The sequence below is a fragment of the Leishmania major genome, chromosome 18 (genome assembly GCF_000002725.2).
Source record: "Leishmania major strain Friedlin complete genome, chromosome 18".
NCBI lineage: Eukaryota > Euglenozoa > Kinetoplastea > Trypanosomatida > Trypanosomatidae > Leishmania > Leishmania major.
Genome location: NC_007259.2, coordinates 65,969 through 85,013, shown reverse-complemented (window position 1 = coordinate 85,013; position 19,045 = coordinate 65,969). Strand labels below are relative to the sequence as shown.

Here is a 19,045-nt window from a genome sequence, read left to right as displayed (position 1 = left end):
TATTGGTTAGGGATCTTTTATTTTTTGGTATCTGTGTGCTTATTTTAGTTGCAATTATGGCGGCACACCCTGCGGAGCGTCATTAGTGAACACCGACTCTCATCTTGACTACCTATATTTTTTCCGTTTGTTTCCTCCACGTCATGCGTGTCCTCTCCTCATATGGAGTACTCCTGCACGACGCCTCATCTCTCCTTCTCTCGTGTTTATGCCTGTATGTATGTGTGTGTGTGTGTGTGTTTGTTTTGAACATTGCTTGTTGTACTCTTTATTTTCCACCTCTCATGTCAGATCTGCGCAACCGCCTTCCTAAGTCTACGGACGTCACAACTCTGGACGTCTTCCCTTCGGTCACCCCTTTTATTTTTAGACCCTCCTCTACTGCTTTTCTTTTGTCGAGTATCTTACCGTTACTCTTTGTTTTTCTTTTCCGTGTCGCTGTCGCCAGCACCACCTCTTGCTGCCCGAGTCACTTATTGGAAGTCCTTCCCTCGTATGAGAGGAAGCGAATAACAGAGAGTCGCGGAGAGGAATGCGTGTGTGCGTGTGCGTGCATGCATGCGTGCGTGTGTGTGCGTTTCTTTTTTTTTTCTATCTCTTTGTTTGCTCGACGTACGCGTACGAGAGCACAACATGTTCATCACGTGTAATCATCTTATATATTTTGCTGTTCCGCTTTCTGTGTTTGTGTTTCCTGCCTTTTTCTACAGTGGTCACTGGCTGTACCTCCTACCCCTTTTCGTTTTGTTTGTTGGTTGCATTTTAAGCTTCTTGTGCCTATGCGCTCGTCAACATTGTTTCTTTCCAGTGTCTCTCTCTGTGTCTTAGTTTCTGGTGTAGGCTCTTTACTCTTCTGTGCCCCTTTATTTTTCCGTTTAGGTTGGATTGTCTCTTATTTTTTTTTGCCCATTCTATCACTCCATGTGTGCCTGCGTGAGCATCCGTGCATTATTTGTTTTGCTTGTGTGCTACGTGGTTTTGTGCGCCACTGCTGTCTTTACACGTCGAGTCACTTCTTCGTCTTTTTTTTCGCTGCTTTCGATTCCGTTTGTGTTTTCGTGTTCTCTTTTGTGTGTGGAAGTGTGTGTTACGTTACGGCGCGTGTCTCTCTCTCTCTTGGTCTCTGTATGTGTCTGCCATCTCGCTCTCTTGTTTTTTTCTCGTCTGCGGCTATTCTCGTGCTCTTTCCACCCTTGGTTGGGCATCATCTTTCTCTTTTTGGTGGTTAACACCCTGGGTTTCCTTCCTCTCCCCTCCCAGCGGCGCCCTTTGGGGTCCCATCAAGCTTGTTCGTATCAGCGATGCCACAGACGTGTATCACGAGAGGTGTGCATCTATTCCTGCCGCCCTGAAAAGAGGGTCTTGTTCTAGTTTGTTTCACGCCTTTATCTTGGTACACGTTTCACCCTGCTTTTTTTTTTCTGTTGGCCACTCCACGACTTCCTCACCGCCACACGTGCACACTGACGAGAGCTCTCTCTCTCTCTCTATCCTCCCTCGGTGCTTCTCCTCATTTATGCCTCTTCATTTTCTCTACCGTAACCTGTACAATGTTTCGTTTTTTTTTTCGTGGCTAGGCGGGGGAAGGGGAAGGGTCTTCTGCACTTCTTTCGCACCTCTGTGCCTCGTGCCACACACACCCTCCCCCCTTCCCCCTGTACCTTTTGATGCCTTCTTACATTCTGTTTTTGTGTGTGCGTGTATGCGTGCTTATTTCGCCCTCTTATTCTTGCCTGCCGGCCCGTCTTTCTGTGGACCGAGTTTTTTTCGTCCTGAGGGCTTGAACACCAGAGTTCGTCCAAGCACCCGATGTTCTGTGGAGAGAGAGTGAGCATGCAGCCACCTCCGTCGGTGGGAAACGCCCTCTTTGCAAGAGGCGAAACTTAAAAGTGCACGCACGCACGCACACACACACACACACACACACACACACACACACACACACCAATATACGCTGGTGCGCGAGAGAAGTTTCTGACCGGGAGCGAGAGGAAGAACCGCAAGGGACGCACAGTATACTGCGTCTTCTCTCTCGGTTTTTTCCGCTTCTTTCCTCCTACACCGCCACCCGCCGCCTCATTCATTTCTTGTCCGTCCCTCTCTGCGTACGCGTGTGCGTTTTTGTTTGGTACGTCTCTTTTCCAAGCCGTCGACGTGCTTTTTCTTGTTTAGATCTATTTCTGTGGTTCGCTCCTTGTTTGACTCCGTCCCTTGCCACTTCTCTCCATCACCATTCTCGAGTGCATCTGCGCACACGAGGATCGTAGACATGCTCGACCGGCACGAATATGCGAGTATGAAGGACTGCCCCTCCTCCCCCCGATGGTGCAGCTGAATGGAACGAGTTGTATGTGATTGCGAGCTGTGACACCGGTGGGGATGTCGATGACAAGCGGAGTGTCCTTCACGAGTGAGGTACCAGCGGTGAAAGGACAGGGCAGTGCACGCGCACAAGATTAAATGAGACCACATATGTGTTGCATCGTGAACCATCTCCTGCTCTCGTCGTACATGGAGCGCCACAATGTCAGATGCAGATCCATCTGCGTCCCTGCAGCTTCACACGCAAGCCTCCTGGGCAGGTACTTATCGCCCCGTTGCCCCTCGACGCTCACGCGTTGAATGCCTGCATACCTTTTCGAGTATTCTGTCCAACGCAACTTTTCTGGTGAACGTTATTTCTTTCTTCGTTCGAGCTTGTCTCTCACTCTGTGTATTTGTCTCCTCGCCCGTCTTGTTGCGTGCTGTCGTCCGCGTCGGCTGACCCTCTGCCTACCGGCACTCGGCAAGAGGGCGACTTCTTCGTTCGTTTCTCTCTCTCTCTCTCTCCAGTGCTGCCGCGCGGTTTGATTGTGTTCCTGCCGTTTTTCACGTTTTCTTTGCACCGCTACCGTCTACCAAATACTGCCCCTCCCTTTCGCCTCTGCCTGCCCCCATGATCCGCCACCCTGGTGGCGCCGCGCTTGTGTACGTGTGCAAGTACACCCTGCAGCGGTGCTTCAGCAGGCCCTCTTCGCTTCTCTTGATGTGCGCGCGTGCATGCAGTCACCTTCTCTTCGCTTTATGCTTCCCTTGTTTTTTCCCGTTGTGCGTGCACTTGCTTCTCCGCCCTTACTCGCGTGTGCTCTCCCTATCAGCTCGTGTTGTGGGCGCCTCTGCCGTCGACGTGTATGTGTGTTTTGGGGGCTGGTGACAAACTCTCTTGTTGCCCGCGCGCATCTCTGTCGGTATTTCTTTTTTTTTCACCGTTTTCCTTTGTTACCTGCGCCATCATCCTTCCCGCCGCCCTCCCCCTTTCTCCCTCCGACAACTTGTTTCTGCTTTTCTTTATCTGCTGCCTTCTTCGTGTTCCTGTACCACTGCCAGCGGTGTCGGCCCCATTTTTTCTTTTTGTGCTGTTCTCTCGCCCCGCCTTTATCGAAGAACAAGAACAGTAATACCACGCAGGAACATACACACACACACACACACACACACACACACAGACACACAGACACAGACACTTGATGGTGCGCGTGCGCTCTTGGCGACCTGAGCGATGTTTTTCGTCTTCTATCTCGCTTCTTGCTTTTCTCTTCTCTGCTGCTCGCCACCGCTCTTCTCAGGCTTGATCACCAGCCACCAGGCTAGTTGGCGATACCGCTCACGAGTGGAACAAGGTCAGGACCGAGCGAGACCGACTTTCGGGAGAAAGGAAAGGAGAACAATAACGACCCAGTGCGCAGCTGGAGCGACGACGAAGAATAAAAAGTAAAACTCCCGAAGCGATGTTGAAGGGAAAACCAACACGAGACGAAGAGGAAGACATGTGTGGCACAGAGTGCCAGGCCGTTCAGAACACGCGGAAACATCACAGAGAGAAGAACCATCCAAAAAAAAAGGAGCGCCGAAATTATGTACCCCTCAAAACTTCGGAGAAAGAGGAAAAGAGTCCAAAAAGCGAAACAACACAAGGCTCTCTGCATCTGGAGTAGTTGATGTCTCTACGTGCCCTTTGCGACCCTGCGCCACGTCCGTAGATCATTTCTTTTTCTTTTCTTTTTTGATCTGTCTCGATGTCTCCGTTTTTTTGAACCCTCTCCTTTCCCGGCGTTGTCGACGCGATGAGCGTGTCTCTTTTTCGGTGTTTGCATGGAGTGCATGAGTTCTGCCAACAGGATTTCTCGTTTGTCCGCACACCTTCACCTCGCTCACACCATTCCCACTAATACCGTCCTCTGTCTCTCTGTGTCTCTCTGTGTGCGAGGGTGCCTGATGCTCTGCCATGCGTGCTTTCGCTTCCTTTTCTAGATTTTTATTTTTTTTGTTCTGCGTTCCGTTCACCAACGCACATGCCATGTACACTATAAAGGACGACCGAGCCGACGGGGTTTAGGGCTTTTGTTCGTGTTTTTGAGCGCCCCCGTTTCCATCACGTTTCTTTTGTTTTCCACATCGACACGGGCACCTGTCCGTACTTCGGCTTCCGGTAGCGGCAAGATGGTGTGCTGCCAACGACACAGCTAGCACTGCGGCATCCGCGCACCTGACCGCGGGTGCTACGAGGGCGTTCTGCCCGGCGTGTGGTGCCCGGTATGCGACGCAAGAGTCGCGGATCGCTCAGTGTGGGTGTCACAACACACGTCGTTCCTCACGCCATGGCTCTGCACGCAGTGTTGCGACTACGCGCATCTCACGCGCGCTGCGTGGGCTTCCCACGTTGTGTGCCTAGGGCTGCCCCCCTCCCCCCTCGTGCGCCGTCAGAAGGACAAGGTGTGAGTTCTCTCTGTGCAGGCGCATGCCTATCCGCAGTTCCCTCCCGCTTGGCACGCACACGCCTGTGAATGACGTGCGGGGGCTCAGGAGAAGGGAGAGTGCCCCATGCCGTCACTGACGCATAGCGGCGGCCCCAGCTGTCGCGGCGCATGCTGGCACGCTATCCAGACACGCCCCGTCCATGGCATCGACAGAAGCTGCAGGATGACGACAGCGAGCCCCCAGGCAACAGTGCCGTCCTGAATCAGGCGCCAATATGCGGGAATGCGGGCACTGCGCAGTGCCCGCGCGGCCAACCGCACCTGGCGCGGTGTGCCACATCCCGAGCAAAGCAGGCAGAGCTCAGCAGAGCAAGAGCGATGGTCGAGGAGGGCGCGAAGAGATGTATACCGATCAGCGCCACAGTGCATGTGTGTGCGGGGCATGCGGCGCTCCCTGAGTCTGACCGCGTAGGCTCATGAGGCGCAGATGCCGGAAGCACGACGAGAGCAGTCCGATTGACACCATCGGCTCCTCCGGACTTCCGCGTGAGGAGCCTCCACGCGACATGATGGAATGCGGCGGCTTGAGGCGACCGAGGGCAGAGCATGGTATACCGGCCGTGCGCTGGGCCTCGGGGGGCTGTGTCCTGGGGCTGCTCAGCATCCCCCCTGCGCTCATGCGGCATGCGCATGGGCGACGCCCTACCACCCGCACGACTGGCGCCACCTGCCTCCGCGCTCAAGCGCAGGACCGTGGACGTGGCCCGCTGTGAATCAAGGCATGCTGTCCGCTCGAGCCCCCTCTGACGCTGATCGCGCCGCAAGCAACCAGAGGAGTGGACGGGGAAGGACAGGAGGAACCCCGCTTGACGGCCAGGACTTGGCTGCAGCGCAACAGCAGCCGATGAGCTATGATTGTTTGCACATGCATATACCGACGTGTTGGTCACTCAATGGTCCCGTGAGCGAAGTGTTTGTGCGTTCTGAGGTCTGTTGCGTGTGTCTGCGCGCGTGCGTTTTTAGCTGCGTGTTTGTTTTCGCACCGCGGCCCATCGTCTCCTGCGGATGAGCCCGCATTACACAGGGAGGGAGGGCACAAGCGAGCACGAAGGACGCAACGCGAACCGACGCTGTTCGATGGCGAGTGCCCTGCCCTTCTCTGCGTTCTTTCGGGGTTTTCTTTTGGTTTGCTTCGCAGAGTTCGGACACCGTGCCGTGTAGATATTGGTCATGGTGACCGCCGTCGGAGTGTTTTGGCGGCGTCGGACGGTGTCGAGGTGGTTGGCAGCCGCTTCCTTGTTTCCTTTGTTCGTTGTGACCCCAATGCCTTATGCAGGTGCATCGCCGCAGCCGATGTGGTGGGGGCGATGCTGTACAGCTGCCGTGTGAGAGAGAGAGAGACAGAAGAGACGGATCGTTGCGGGAGGCGGCGGTGGCTCGCGGGGCAGCCAAGAATGGCTTCACTGCGGGAAAGGCCGGTTTGTTGTTGTCCGCTGCTTTGGCCTCATCAGCTCGATCGAGCGTGACGGCAAAGGCAGGCGAGATGACAAACTCGGCCGGCCACGGGTGCGAAGAGGGCTTCTGCGCACGGGCGGAAGGAAAAAGACAAGGGCGCGAAACGACGTTCTGTCGCAGCCCGTAAACACGTATTTTCGTGCCTTTTGGCATCTTTCACCTATCACCGTCGAGCGCCTCGCGGCGCTCTCTCACCCCGCTGAATGCTCGGAAACTGCCTCTTTTTTTTGCTCCTCTTGTCCACTGCCCACAAGAGGATGAGACGTGCGCTTGTGTCTGATGGCGTGGGTGTGTGCCAGACGGAACCACGTCTGTCTGCATGCATCGCTCTGTGCATGTGATTTGTGCCGCCGAGTCGGTCTGCGAACGCGACGCTGGCTCCTCAGGGCCTTTTCCCGTCTCGCCTTCGCCTTTTTTTTCGGTCCCTGTGTGCTTTGTTTTCGTTTCGTTGCTGGGCATTGAGCTGTACATGTTCCTTCCTTCCCCTGACTTCAGGGTCAACCCCCGCGTTTCTCTGCGTGCTTCTTGGTGCGTGTCGGTATTACTTACAGGCTCTTCTCCCTTCCCTTTCTCCTTCTGGTGCTGCTGGGAATGTGCACAATGCGGCAAGTCTCCTTCTCTCTCTCTCTGTGTGTGCGCGTGTGTGTGTATACCCGATGAAGCTCGTGTAGGGCTCATCGCATGAGACTGGAGGAGAGGAGCGGTGGACGAGGGAAGCAATGTTCGATATCTCTTCTTCAAACATTGTAGCCTTGTTTTTTACGTCTTGTGCGCGTGCACATGTGTGTTAGCCTTTCACTTTTTTGGTTTTACGGAATTCTTTCGTGGAGGTGTGCGCTGTTGCTTCGGTGTTTTGGTGCTTAACACGAGGGCTCTGCGCATGTCGTGTTTTGATAGCGATCTCGATATGTAGGTGTTGGAGCGTGTGCGCTACACGTTGCAACCCTTATGTGGCGCGCGTCTGCGCGCATCGGTGCACCAAAGAACGTCTCGTGCTGTGGCTTTGCCATCTTTCTCGAACACTGTGCGCCTTGTGTTTCATGGCGTTTTCCTGGTGCTCTGGTTGTTGCACCGCCTCTTCAGATGTCCCCCGTCCATCTGCGTTGGAGTAGAGCGATGGGGATACGCTGGTTAATGTTTCCTGTCTTCCCTGTCCCCTCCGTTCGCCTTTTTCTGTCACGCTTCTCTCTTCCTTGATCACTCAGTGTACGGCAGAGGCTTCGTGTTGTACACCGCCTTGTGTTTGTGCCTTTTTCTGCCGAACCTTACTTCTCCTTTTTCGTTGTTGTTTACATCGTTTTCTTCGCAGTGTGCTCCGTTCGCGTGTGCGTTGGTGTGCTTTTGTGTGTCAAGACGTGTGCACGCACATGGGTCGCCTCTACAGCTTCGTTGTACGTCTATGTTGGTACTCGTGCAGCGTGCTCATTTTATGTTTTCTTGCTTCTTTTTTTGTTCGAGTCCTTTCGGGCGGGCGGTAAAAAGGGGGAACGGCCCTGATGGCAATGCTCTTTCTCTCGTGTTTTTTTGTTCGCTCTTTGGTGGTGTGCCGATGTATGTTGATGCGCCTCTCTGTGCGTGTATGTGTGTATGTGGGTGTATGTGTACGTGTGTGTGTGTGTGTGTGTGTGAACGTCGGAAATATCTCTTTGCTTCTCGTTTTCTTACCCCTCTTTGCGACAAGGCAGTGAGCGCGCATCTCCCCTGTGAGAGAGGAGAGCGCCGTTAGCGCACACTCCCTCTCCTCGAGAGTACCAGAATGGGATGAGACGGTGAGGGGAATGCCCACAGAAGTGCAGAGTAGCGCATCGTCTGGTTTTGTGCTTCAAACAGTGCAAAAAAACAAAAAGAAGCGATAGAGAAGCAGCAAACCGCAGAAAAGGAGTCGAATTGTCGGTCTCTGTACCTCTTTTTGTGTAGGTATGCGTACGGGGTGGGTGAGGTGAAGTACGAAGAACACACATACACATACACACACACACACACATACACAATTGTCCTTCTCTATTCTCTGCGTTCTTTGGTTGTGCGCTTCTTCCATCTTTTTTTTTTCTTGTGCCTTGTGTGTGCCTCAGCGCTGCGACGCTCTTTTCTATCGTGTTTTTTTGTTTTCGTTTCCCCTCGCAATGTGCGTCGCTTGCGGAACGGTCGCTCCCGCTCTGCCGACAACTTCTCGGCGGTCTGCTTTTTTAGCGCCATCGAAACGGGCACACACACACACACACACACACACACGCACACACACACAGAAACAGATGCGGAGTAGAAACGGAATGAACGCCGCGCCCAACGTAGAAAATGACTGCTGCGCGTGCTTTCTTTGACCGCTCCCTCTCCGTCTGTGTCTCCTGTCTGTTTTTTTTTTCTGTGTGTGCGTTCGATTTCGTTGTCAGCTGCACGCCGCTTCCATCGGTCTGTATAGCCTTCTCGTAGCGTACACAAGAAAAGGCACCTCCGATCAAAACATCGTCCGATGAAAAGGGGCAGGAGAACAGCGTGCGAGAGAGGGAGATATGCCACGCGTCACCGAGCCACCTGCATTGCGCTCAAGGGCACACACACTCCCATAGCCGTTTCATGAGTGTTTTCGTTGTCTGACTGCCCTCTGCTCTTCCTTGTACATGTTCTGTGCGCTCCTCTTTCTTCTCGCGATGCTCTTGCATTGACGCGGGTGGTGGTGGTGCTGTTGTGTGTGGGTGTGTGCGTCTGCCGCACAAAGTTACGATGACAAGAAGAGAGGAAGAGGGTGAGACCGCGCTGCATGCAGCGGTGTTGATCTAGTGCTCACTCCAGCACGCAGCTCCTGTGCTTGTGCGCGCCATGATGGCAGGAGTACACGTGGAGGGAAGGACAACAGCTAGCAGATGTATATCACTTCTTTTGTTGTTGTCGCCTGTGAATGAGCGGCGCCGCGCTCGCTTCCCGTTCAAGACGCTTATTCACATCTTCTCTTGTATTGGTTTTTGGTCATTTCTCATGTTCTTGGATGTTTTTGTTTTGTGTTTTCCCTTTCGTTGTCGCGTCTACTGTGCTGACGAAGACGCGCTGGCGGAGCGTCTTTGGGTGCGCTCTCTCCTCGTCGCTGCTTTCGCTCACGTCTTGCTCTGATTTGCTGTCCTTTCTCCTCGCTATATCAAGAGGACGTACTCGCTGCAGGCACGCGCGCAGCTACGCGAGGCACAGTCGATAAATGCTACCCAGATTCTTTGCAGGGGTGACTGTCGTCGTGCGAGTGGGTGAGGCGGAATCTTGTAGACGTGAAGAGTTGGCAGCAAAGGTTGCCGACACGAAGCGAAAACACGGACACTGGCGAGCCCTCGTTGTCATTGTTCTCTGCCAGGAAAGAGGAGCGCCGTGCGATTGGCGCTCATGTCCGTTCAGCTTCAGTTTTCGTGCCCACATCCTTCTTGCGCATGCCCCCACCTTCTTTCCTTCTCCGCACCACTGTGGGAAAAGGCACAGAGCGAAACAGGGCGGCCAAAATATCTGGTGTCTCTTGTGTGTGTGTGCGTGTGTGTGTGTGTGTGTGCTTTTGTATGTGCGTACCCGCTGCGCAGAATGCCCAGCGCCATGACCTCTCTGCCTCAGCGAGCTCCTTTCCCAGTGCGTGTCTGTATTCTGTTGCGGCGGGGTGAAGAAGGACCTGCGGTTTCTACTCTTTTTTTTCATCTTGTGCCTCTTTTTGCTTCCAAGCTCTCCTTCATGACTGCGTGTGCTTTCGTGACGCCATCCATCCTCCTCACTTGCACGTGCTTCTCTTCTCGCCACCGCCATCCCCCCTCTCCTACCCATGGCCACTCCATCTGTCTCCATTGTTCTTCGATTTTTTTGTTTCGAACCCCCAGCGGCGAATGCCTATCTCCTCTCTTCGATTTTCCGCACACGCTCTGAGTGTGCATCTTAGGCGGTGCATGCGCCCCCTCCCAAACACAACAGCAAACACGGGAAGCAACTAATGGACTGGAGAGATGCGGGAGACGGCGGGCGACGCAAGGGGCGATGCGCGCCAGGCACTCTTCGTGTTCTCTGTCACAAAATTTTCCTTATTCTGTCTCTCTTCCAGTTTCCTTCATCCTGCTTCTTTTCGCCCCCCCCTTTCCCGTGCTGCGTTTCAGTTTTCGCTTCGTGTTGCTGCTGAGACGGTGGTAGCGTGTATGTGTGTGCTAGGTTTTTGTTTCTATTTACATTATTCGTCTTCGCGCCCTTTCCAATATGTGCAGAAAGTGTGCGCCAATGAGCTCCTTGCCCTGTCCCCATCAACCTCGTCTCTTCCCCACACCATCCACGCGCATAGCCAACGGACGCGTCTTTTTTTTTGTTTTTTTTCGGCTCCGCGCTGCTACCCTCCTGTGATTCCGTTACTCTTTCACTCTCGCCAGGGTCTCTGTTTTTGCGGCGTACGCTTGACGTCTTTCTGTGTATGCAGGTGTGCGTGTATTCGCGAGTGCGCGCGTCAGTGCGGATTGGCATCCGTGCGCGGATGAATACGCGTGGGAGTGCTTGACGACGGTCGAAACGACAACGCGACGAGGGCGCGAAGCGAAGAGTTCCTGCTGCACACGTAGGCCGTGCTTCATGGAAAAGGTGTAACGTGGCGTGTGCGCATCTCTGCGTGACCGTCTAAGCTACCTGCCGACGTACCTATACACAAGAGCTCACACGCACTCATTCGTAGCACTCTGACCCTCTTCCTTGCATGCCCTACGAACACTCTTGGCACACCGCCATTCTCGCCTCCAGCTTCTTTCCTTCCACAAAAATTTCCAACGGCAACAGCAGCAGCAGCAGCACCCCCAAAGGAAGACGTAACCTTGTATTTGTTTCTTGAGTTCTTCTTCCCTCTTTCTTTTGTGGGCCTGCGCGCTTTACTTTGTTTCGTGTTGTTATCTTTGTTTTGTCTGCAGCTGCCTGGCCTTGCCTTCCTCTCCTGTCCTGTCCTGTCAGTCTTCTGATCTCCTGCGTGTGGTTCCCTTTTTTGCCTTTCGCCCTCGCCCTCACCTTCTCCTCTTTTATAATTCGACGTCGATTTTTTTGTGTCTGGTTGTGTCATGCTTTTCTCTTGTCCCTCTCGACTCCTCTTCTGTCTCTGTCCCTGTCTGTATCCCTGTCTCTTCATGATGTGTGTCTTACGTGGGACGGTTCTGCACCGCCCCTCTTTTCTTTTCGTTTCCGTTTTTGATCTTTCCTCATCCTTTTTTTTTGTTTGTTGTTGTTGTTTGTTTTGGCCTTCTCTCGTTGGACAAGTCCTTTCCACCGCCACCGCCACTACACACACGCGCCCACGCGCCCCCCCCCCCCCCCACACACACACACAACCAAAAACAAGAAAAAAAAACTGAAGATAATAAGCGTAAAACAAAACCACAAACCAAGAAGAAAAAAAAAAGAAAAGGCCGGCAAATTAAACATATTTCTACGGGCGGCTTTTTTTTTTTGGACCACGACATCATCTACTGCATCCTCTTCCCTTCGCCTCTGCCCCTGCCTCGCACCACCTCTCCCTCTCCCTCCTGGCTTTCTCTCCACATCTTGTGCGGTGCCGTTTATTCTCTCGCCTCTTGTTTGTTTGCTCTGACGTGTGCTCTACTTTCCTCTCCCTTATCGCATGCACTATTTCCCTTGAGGCGTACTTGACCAACGCTGAGCCAAACCTGTGCGATCGCTTGCACTCTTACACTGGCCTACTCGCTTCCCTGATTTTATCTGTCGCCATTTCTCCGTAAATCCTCGCTGGGTCTCTCTGTCGAGTTTCTTTTTCGCTCGCCTGCTGCCTTTCCTGGTTTTCGTGCAAGAATGACGGGCAAGTGCATGCACTCGATAAGACAACGACGTGCTCGGTGAGGATACGTGTTTGCCTGTCACTGTTGTGTGTGCCACCCTTCCCCGGTATCACAGTGGTTGCCGCGCAGGGAGAATTTCTATGTGGAGGGAACGGTGTGGGCGCGAGGCCTGAGACACGGGCAGTGCTGCTGCACTGATGATGACCTGAACAAAAAAGAGAGACCTACTAGAAAGCAGACGAATGAAAATGCGGAAAGGGAACACAGAATGCCAAAACGGCCTCCAATGTGGTTCCACCCACGTCCCACCGCCAAGATGAATGCTTCAGTCTCGTGGAATCACCACTCCCGTCACTGGAGGCATCCGTCTCCACAGCAGAGCGCACGGACGTGCAGGAAATAAGCGGGGAGGGGGCCACGAATAATGCAACGCAGCTCCAAGAGAGAGAGAGAGAGAGAATGTAACGCGACGGAGCGTCTAACGGTGTGTGTGAGCTCTCTCGGTCCCCCTCCCTCTTTATTTCCTCAAGCGACTCGATCGCTCCCATCTGTGAAGGTGGTGACAGCTTCTGCTGCTGTCAAGCGGCAAATTTTGCGGCGGGGTCGACATGCGTCTTTGCCATCTCTCCAAAGTGCAGAATATCAACCATAACCTCGAACCTCGTGTCTTGTGACTTGTCCTTTTCGTCTTCTGAACTCTGCACATTCCCCTCATGCAAAACATGCCCACGGCCGGACGCTGGACTCTCACATGTAAGCGCCCATGCGCTTACCCATGCAAACCTCTCTGCTCACTTCCTGCCTCGTCGGCTTGCACGCATACCGTGCCAGGCAACGCAGCTGCCTGCCTTTGCGCGCACCTCTCAGCTTACCAAAACAGCAACAAACCATGCTAAAAAAACCGCCACCCTAAACGCGCACGCGGTTTGACGCGAGGACGCGCTTCAGCAAGACTAACCGGTGAGGAGGAGTTGCATCCACAGCAATACGTTTACAGTGCAACGAACGACGCAGAGACCTTCTCTGCGTCGGGGGGGGGGCGCCTGCATCCAGTCAACGGTACGCTCGCCTCTCATTTTTCGCTCTTCCTTTCACCTCGCTCTCTCTCTCTCTTTGCACCGATCTTTCTCACGCACGCTGGAAAAAAAATCAAGAACGACAACAGCAGCAACGTGTTAAGAGCTTTGTGCCGCGCTATGTGCGTCCCGCCACTCACTCACACCCAGACCGGAACACCTTACATATACCTGGGCCAGATCAGCGTACCCGCTTCCCCACTTTGCACCCAACAACGCCCCTAAAAGCGACCCTTTCGTCCTCGATACGGGAGAACAAAGGATGACGAAGAGTTCTCAACATCAGCACAAGAGCTCCAGCTTCACGCCCAGCAGCACGAACCTCTTTGTCCGCTATCTGCCGCGCGAGGTGGACGACAACCGTCTGCGCGAGATCTTCTCCGCCTTCGGTAAAATCACCTCGTCGATGGTGATGCGGGACATCTACAATGGCCAAAGCCTTGGAACCGCGTTTGTGCGCTACGAGGAGCACGAGGAGGCGCTGCGCGCGATGCGTGACGCCCACGGCATGCCGCTGCTCGGCAAGACGGTGTCTGTGCAGTGGGCGAAGCAGCAGCACGACGACACGCCAGCTGGGCAGGAGCGGCTGAAGATGAACAAGCTGTTCCTGCGCAACGTGCCGCTGGAGGTTGCGGAGGAGGACCTCGTCCGTCTTGTGAGTCCCTACGGCTCTGTGAAGAAGGTGACGATACACAATGACACAGCCCCGCTGATCGATGCGACGGAGCGCCGCCGCATTGTCTTCATCACCTTTGCCGAGCAAGGCGCTGCAGAGGCCGCGCTGCTTGCGGTGCACAACACCTGTGCCTTTCACCAGTGCCGTGGCATCCCGCTGATGGGGAAGTTGTCAGAGGACTACACGCAGAAGGCGCGGACACCGCGGACCGCGCATGCACCGTATTCTCGGCGGTACAGCGGTTCAGAAAGGTCACCAAGCGGCACCTGCTCGAAGGCTGTGAAGTCTCGCTCAGAAGACCCCGCGCCGCCGGTGCTTGGGCGCTGTGCCAGCGGAGTGAATGCAGCTGACTGCGCGGGTGCAGACACACAGCGTGTGGTGGAGACACCGCGCAGAGCTGGCATCGCATTGATGAGTCGCACGAGCCACTCCCAGTGCTCGCTCAATTTGGCAGAGACGCGGGGTTTGGCGAACACGCAGCGTGTAGCTGCGGAAATACATGCCTTCGAGGCTGCACCCAGGTGCACTTGTGAGGCGTTTGTGGGGCCCACGACGATACACGCCCTGGATAGCGGGATTACCGTCACGATACGCCATCGTCCTTCTTCACGGACCTTTAAACGCCACTCGTGAGCGAGCTTCTTCTGTGACCCTCCTCCTGAATGTGTTTCTGCGTAATCACTTCTGTCTACATGGCCCATACCGGACGCTCATCTCTAGTTTAGTCTTCGCCGCCTCCACGTGTCGGTTGCTGTCACCGTCAAGTCAGTTGTGTTCACTCATGACAGAGGAGGGGCACACACACCTCCGCGCGTGGCGTCTCAGGGCCCAGCGACCCCGCACCCTCTGTGTGGGTGGAGGACGCCACAGCAGCCCTCCTATATCCCTGCCAAATGCCGAGCCACGTGAGGTGGTGACAGGGCCAGGTGCCAACGACGTAGAGGGGTGGCGAGTGCGATGCATCCCTGCTGACGCCGGCGGCCGTGTCCTGGACGGCGTGGCGTCGGGGCGACCTGCGACTGCGAACAGGCCTGTGCCGTGCACGTGATGGGCAGGGTGCCCGCGTGACTCGACCGACTGTCTCGCCCCTGGCCCTCACACGGCCCACTGGTGAGGCGACCTGCGCCGCGCGGGGTGTTTTGGCGGAGTTTGAGCTGCAGGCCGTGTTCTCCGATGGCCGAGCCGGCGCATCGGTGCACCATGCGTGTTTGTTCTACGGCTGCTTCGCACCGCACGCGGTGTGGTGGGGACCTGTGGCGAGCCCTGGATGGGCGGGAGTAGAGTGGAGGTTAACCCATGTTGTGTGGCAGAGAATGGACGGGGCGAGAAGAAAAAGTCCACAAAGTGTGTGCGTGCATGTTGAGGAGGACTGTCACCGGCGGCAGCGAAAATTGGTGCTGCGAATCGAACTGAGTCTTGTCGTGGAGAGAGTCCTCTTTGCTAGCACAGAGTTGCGAAGGAATGAAGCAAGAAGCGGGACAGGAAGGCACGCTGGTCGTGAGATTCATGCATGTCGTTGTCGCAGCGCTCCCGAGAAAAGTTCAAGTTGCGCGCAAAGGCTTAGAGACGCTTAGGGTCGGGTACTTCACGGCAGGGGAGGTGAATATTTTTCTCTTTGAAATAGAAAAAGCAATCGGTGAAGAGCGCGCGCGGGTGTTCGGTGTATGTGCGCGTTTGTGTGTGTGCGTGTGATGATACAGGTTTGCCTTCGTTAGCTCGCCAATACGTACCCACTGAGTTGTGTTCTAGCCGTTCCCTTTACGGAGGGCGTCTGCTACTCGTTCTACTTTTTTATTCTTCTGCACTGAGTATTTTCTGTCGCATGTGTGTGTGTGTGTGTGTGTGTGTGTGTGACTGCCGTATTCGTTCTCATGTCGATGTTTTTTGATTCTGTTTTAAAGTCCCCGCTTTGTCCTTCCTCGCCTGATCTTCTCTCTCTGTGCGTGTGTCGTTTTAGTGAGCACCTGCGGTGGTATTGCTGGCACGTTTCCGTTTTTGCTTGCTCTTGATGGGAGCCCCCCGCCGACAGCTGTGCTTGCCCAGACAATAGAGGGATATATACACATTCAGCGACGAAGAAACTCATGAGCGTCACAGCATCTGCGACGACACGACGAAAAATGTAAAATAAGAATCCACTCGGCTCTGTTTTGTGGACGTCGAGTAATAGGGAGGGTTCTGCCACCAAAAGGAGAGCAAAGATAAGATGTAAACCGCAAGGAGCGCACTTCTTGTTTTCTTAAAGAGATGAGTGAGACGGACGGAGAGAGTGTTTAGCCGCTTGCCTGTGCACCGAAAAGTGTGTGCAGTGCGCTGCATGTGCGTGCGCCTGTTTATCGTTTACCTCGCCATTTTTCGGTGCCTTTCCCGTTCATCAGGTCGTCCCTGCATCTCTTTCTTCGCGACGAGCTTGTTGCGGAGCATCCGGGGTTTCGTATTTTTTTTTTCAGCGTTGAGATCAATTTTGCACAGGTGCTCGCGCATACCAACGAGCAGGCAAGGGGAGGAAGGAGTCGCAGCAGATGGCGAGGCGCTCACGTTGATAAGCGGGTCAGCTTCTACTTTGTTGTGAGTGCATATCGGTCGTTTGACTTGTATCTGCTGAGTGCTCTTCGTCTCTGTCCTTTTTCCTTTGCTTTCGGGGTATGAGTGCAGTGTCGCATTGTCTGGGTCTTTCGTTTTCTCTGTTTCCTCTTTCGACTTATGATGCGTCCGATGTTTCTTTCTCTCTCCTTCACCGCCTTCACGCGTCGTTTCGGGTGTATCCGTCTTCATCGCCCATCCTTGATGGGCCCTAACGCCGCGTACGTCTGTGTTCTGCTTTAAGGGTATGCCCCCTTTTTTTTGGCTCTCTGTTGCGTTTCCGCCGTCTGTGTTGGCCGCTGCCTCCCCTTCGTTTTTTTTTTTCAGCCGTTCCCTTTCCTTTTGTGGTGTTGTATATGTGTGCCTGTACGCGCGCATCTTTTTTTTTCTCGGGATTTTATTTCGACTATTTAAACTTCGTTTTTTTTTTTGCTTGTGGCGGTGGTGGTAGTGGCAGGAGAAGGGGCTTGCTCGTGTCGAGGCCGCTAGCAGAGCTAAGTGTGGCGGAGAGGCGCGGTGATTGATGGGCGCTCATCGTCTTGCTTAGTGCTCTGCCTCGTGCTTTTCGGCGTGGCGACGAAGCGTTTTCTCCTCGCGCCTAGTCGACCGTGTCCGAGTGGGGACACTTGAGACGCTACGTGCATTGCGTTAGGTGCAATGCTTTCTTATTCTGCGCCACTTGTTGCCGTCACCACTCACCACTCCACACTTTTTCTCTGCGTGGATTTTTTTGCATGTTTTCTTTTTCTCGCACTTTGTGCCGCGGCCTCTCTGAGCTTGCGCCTTCACGCTCTGCTGGGCGATGCTGGCAGCTCCTCTGCTGAAGCCACGAGCAACGGCATTTTATCAGGCTCAATGGGAAGACACAGGTAGCACAGTCATATGAGGCCCGCACTCCCACCTGCACCCTCACCCATACACACATGCGCTACTTCATAGAGTTCTCTTCTCTCAAAGCCGCCTCGGTTTGATGTCATGACCTTCTTCTTCGCGGTAGCGGTGCTGCTCCTCCCGTCTTGTAGCTCAACTCTCTTGGTTTGTCTAGTGTGCTGTCAACTCTTCGTATGCATGTGTGCCTTCGTCTTTTCGCTCGCCGCTTCCGTTTCTTTTTTGTACTATTCTTCCTGTTTTTCCCCTTGCTCAGCACCCGCCCTCCACCTCACCCCATCTCGTGTACCCCTTGCTCTGTTTCTGTCTCTCTCTCTCTCTCTCTCTCTCGTCCTTTCTCTGTTTCGCTTGCTTGCTTGTTCCATGATGTCGACACCTGCCTCTGATCAGCCACGCGTTCCGACAAGCAAGACGCATGCTTTCTTTATACGCCTCTTGTTGGTGCCAATAAGACTACCTTGTTCTCGCTTACGCTTCCGTTGTTTTCTTTGTGTTTCTTTCTGTTTTTTTTTTCTATTTTTTTTTTGTTGTCGTTTCTTCGCGCCCTCCCCTCTGTCGCTGTCCGTGCCTCCGCCTTCCCCCCCCCCTTTTTGCTGTGCACTGCATCGGCCTTCGTTCACTCTTTTCCGTCCCCACTGGGGCTTCTCTTCGTCGTATCTTCGTGTTTGTATCCCCTGCGCCGCACGCACTCCCCCGTTTCTCTGCCTTTTCCAGGTCTTGTGTCGTCACACCCTTGTTTCGCGTTCTCGTTACTTGGTTTATCCTTTCCGCACTGTGCTGAGTCCTTTCTGTTCTTTTTTTTTTGTTGTTGTTGTTGTTAGGGAGGGGGGTTCTTCTCTCTTTTTCTCGTTGTGCCCCCCCCCCTTCGCGTGCTTCCGGCCCCCCTCACCCGACTGACTGTTCCCTTCTGCGTACACATGCTTCGTGAGTGTCGACACGCTTTTCGTGTCTGTTTTTCGTTCGTTTGGTTTCACAGATCCTGCCCCGCAGGTTTCTCTGCCCGCTTATGCGTGGGCGCCGTGCCGGAGTGGGGATCGACGCGTTGTGTGCTCACCACTTTGCTTCCTTACCTGCCTCCCTCCCTCCCGCCTCGGTTTTGCACCCCCGCTGCCGCCGCACTTGCACGGGTCTCCCTCTCATATGCACTGGAAGGTTGAGGAAAACGTGCACGCGTGCAACGGTGCCTTCTTCGCTCTCCCTTTCTTTTTATTGTGCGTATTCTCCAGTGACACTCGGGCTGGCATTGCGATGCCTGTCAGAGGAGGGGCGTGGCGCAGGTGCAGAACCGGAAAGAGACACCGTGCGTCGTGCATGGGGAGATGGATTGAAGGTGGTGGTGGTAATGTGGGAAGCGGGCGACTCATGTCATATGTATCACTAAAGATGTCTGCTGCTGCGATCGTTTCTTCCTGTTGAGCAAGCGCACTCCCTCCGCTGCGGGGTGTGCATCGGCACACAACCCCCCCGCGTCTTCGCACGCAAACAGGACAAATGTGGAATAGATAAATGTGGCATATCTTTCTTTTTTTGTTATTTGTACTTTGTTTGAATCGCTCACTGCCCCCCTTTTTTCGTTTTAGTTGTTATGCTCGCCTCTATCCTGTATCGTTCTCTTGCGTGCTCGATGATCGGCTCTCCGCTTGCGTCGCGTTGGCTTCATTTTCTTTTTTGACTCCATATTAAGCCACCTTCATACCCGTTCTCTGTTTCCCGCCGCCATGTATGGTCTTCCGATTCTTTGATTTTGTGGCTTCTGTACTTTCATGTTCTCTCTCTCCCTCTCGCTCTGCTCTC

General features: G+C 54.1%; 1 protein-coding gene across 1 annotated transcript; it reads left to right on the top strand.

Moving 5' to 3' along the window:
- Positions 1-13,366: 13,366 nt before the first annotated feature.
- On the top strand, positions 13,367-14,413 carry LMJF_18_0180 (hypothetical protein; the record flags this gene model as incomplete). The annotated part of the gene is made up of 1 exon (XM_001682372.1): positions 13,367-14,413. One exon carries the CDS (start codon positions 13,367-13,369, stop codon positions 14,411-14,413), a length of 1,047 nt encoding a protein of 348 aa, XP_001682424.1.
- Positions 14,414-19,045: the final 4,632 nt, after the last annotated feature.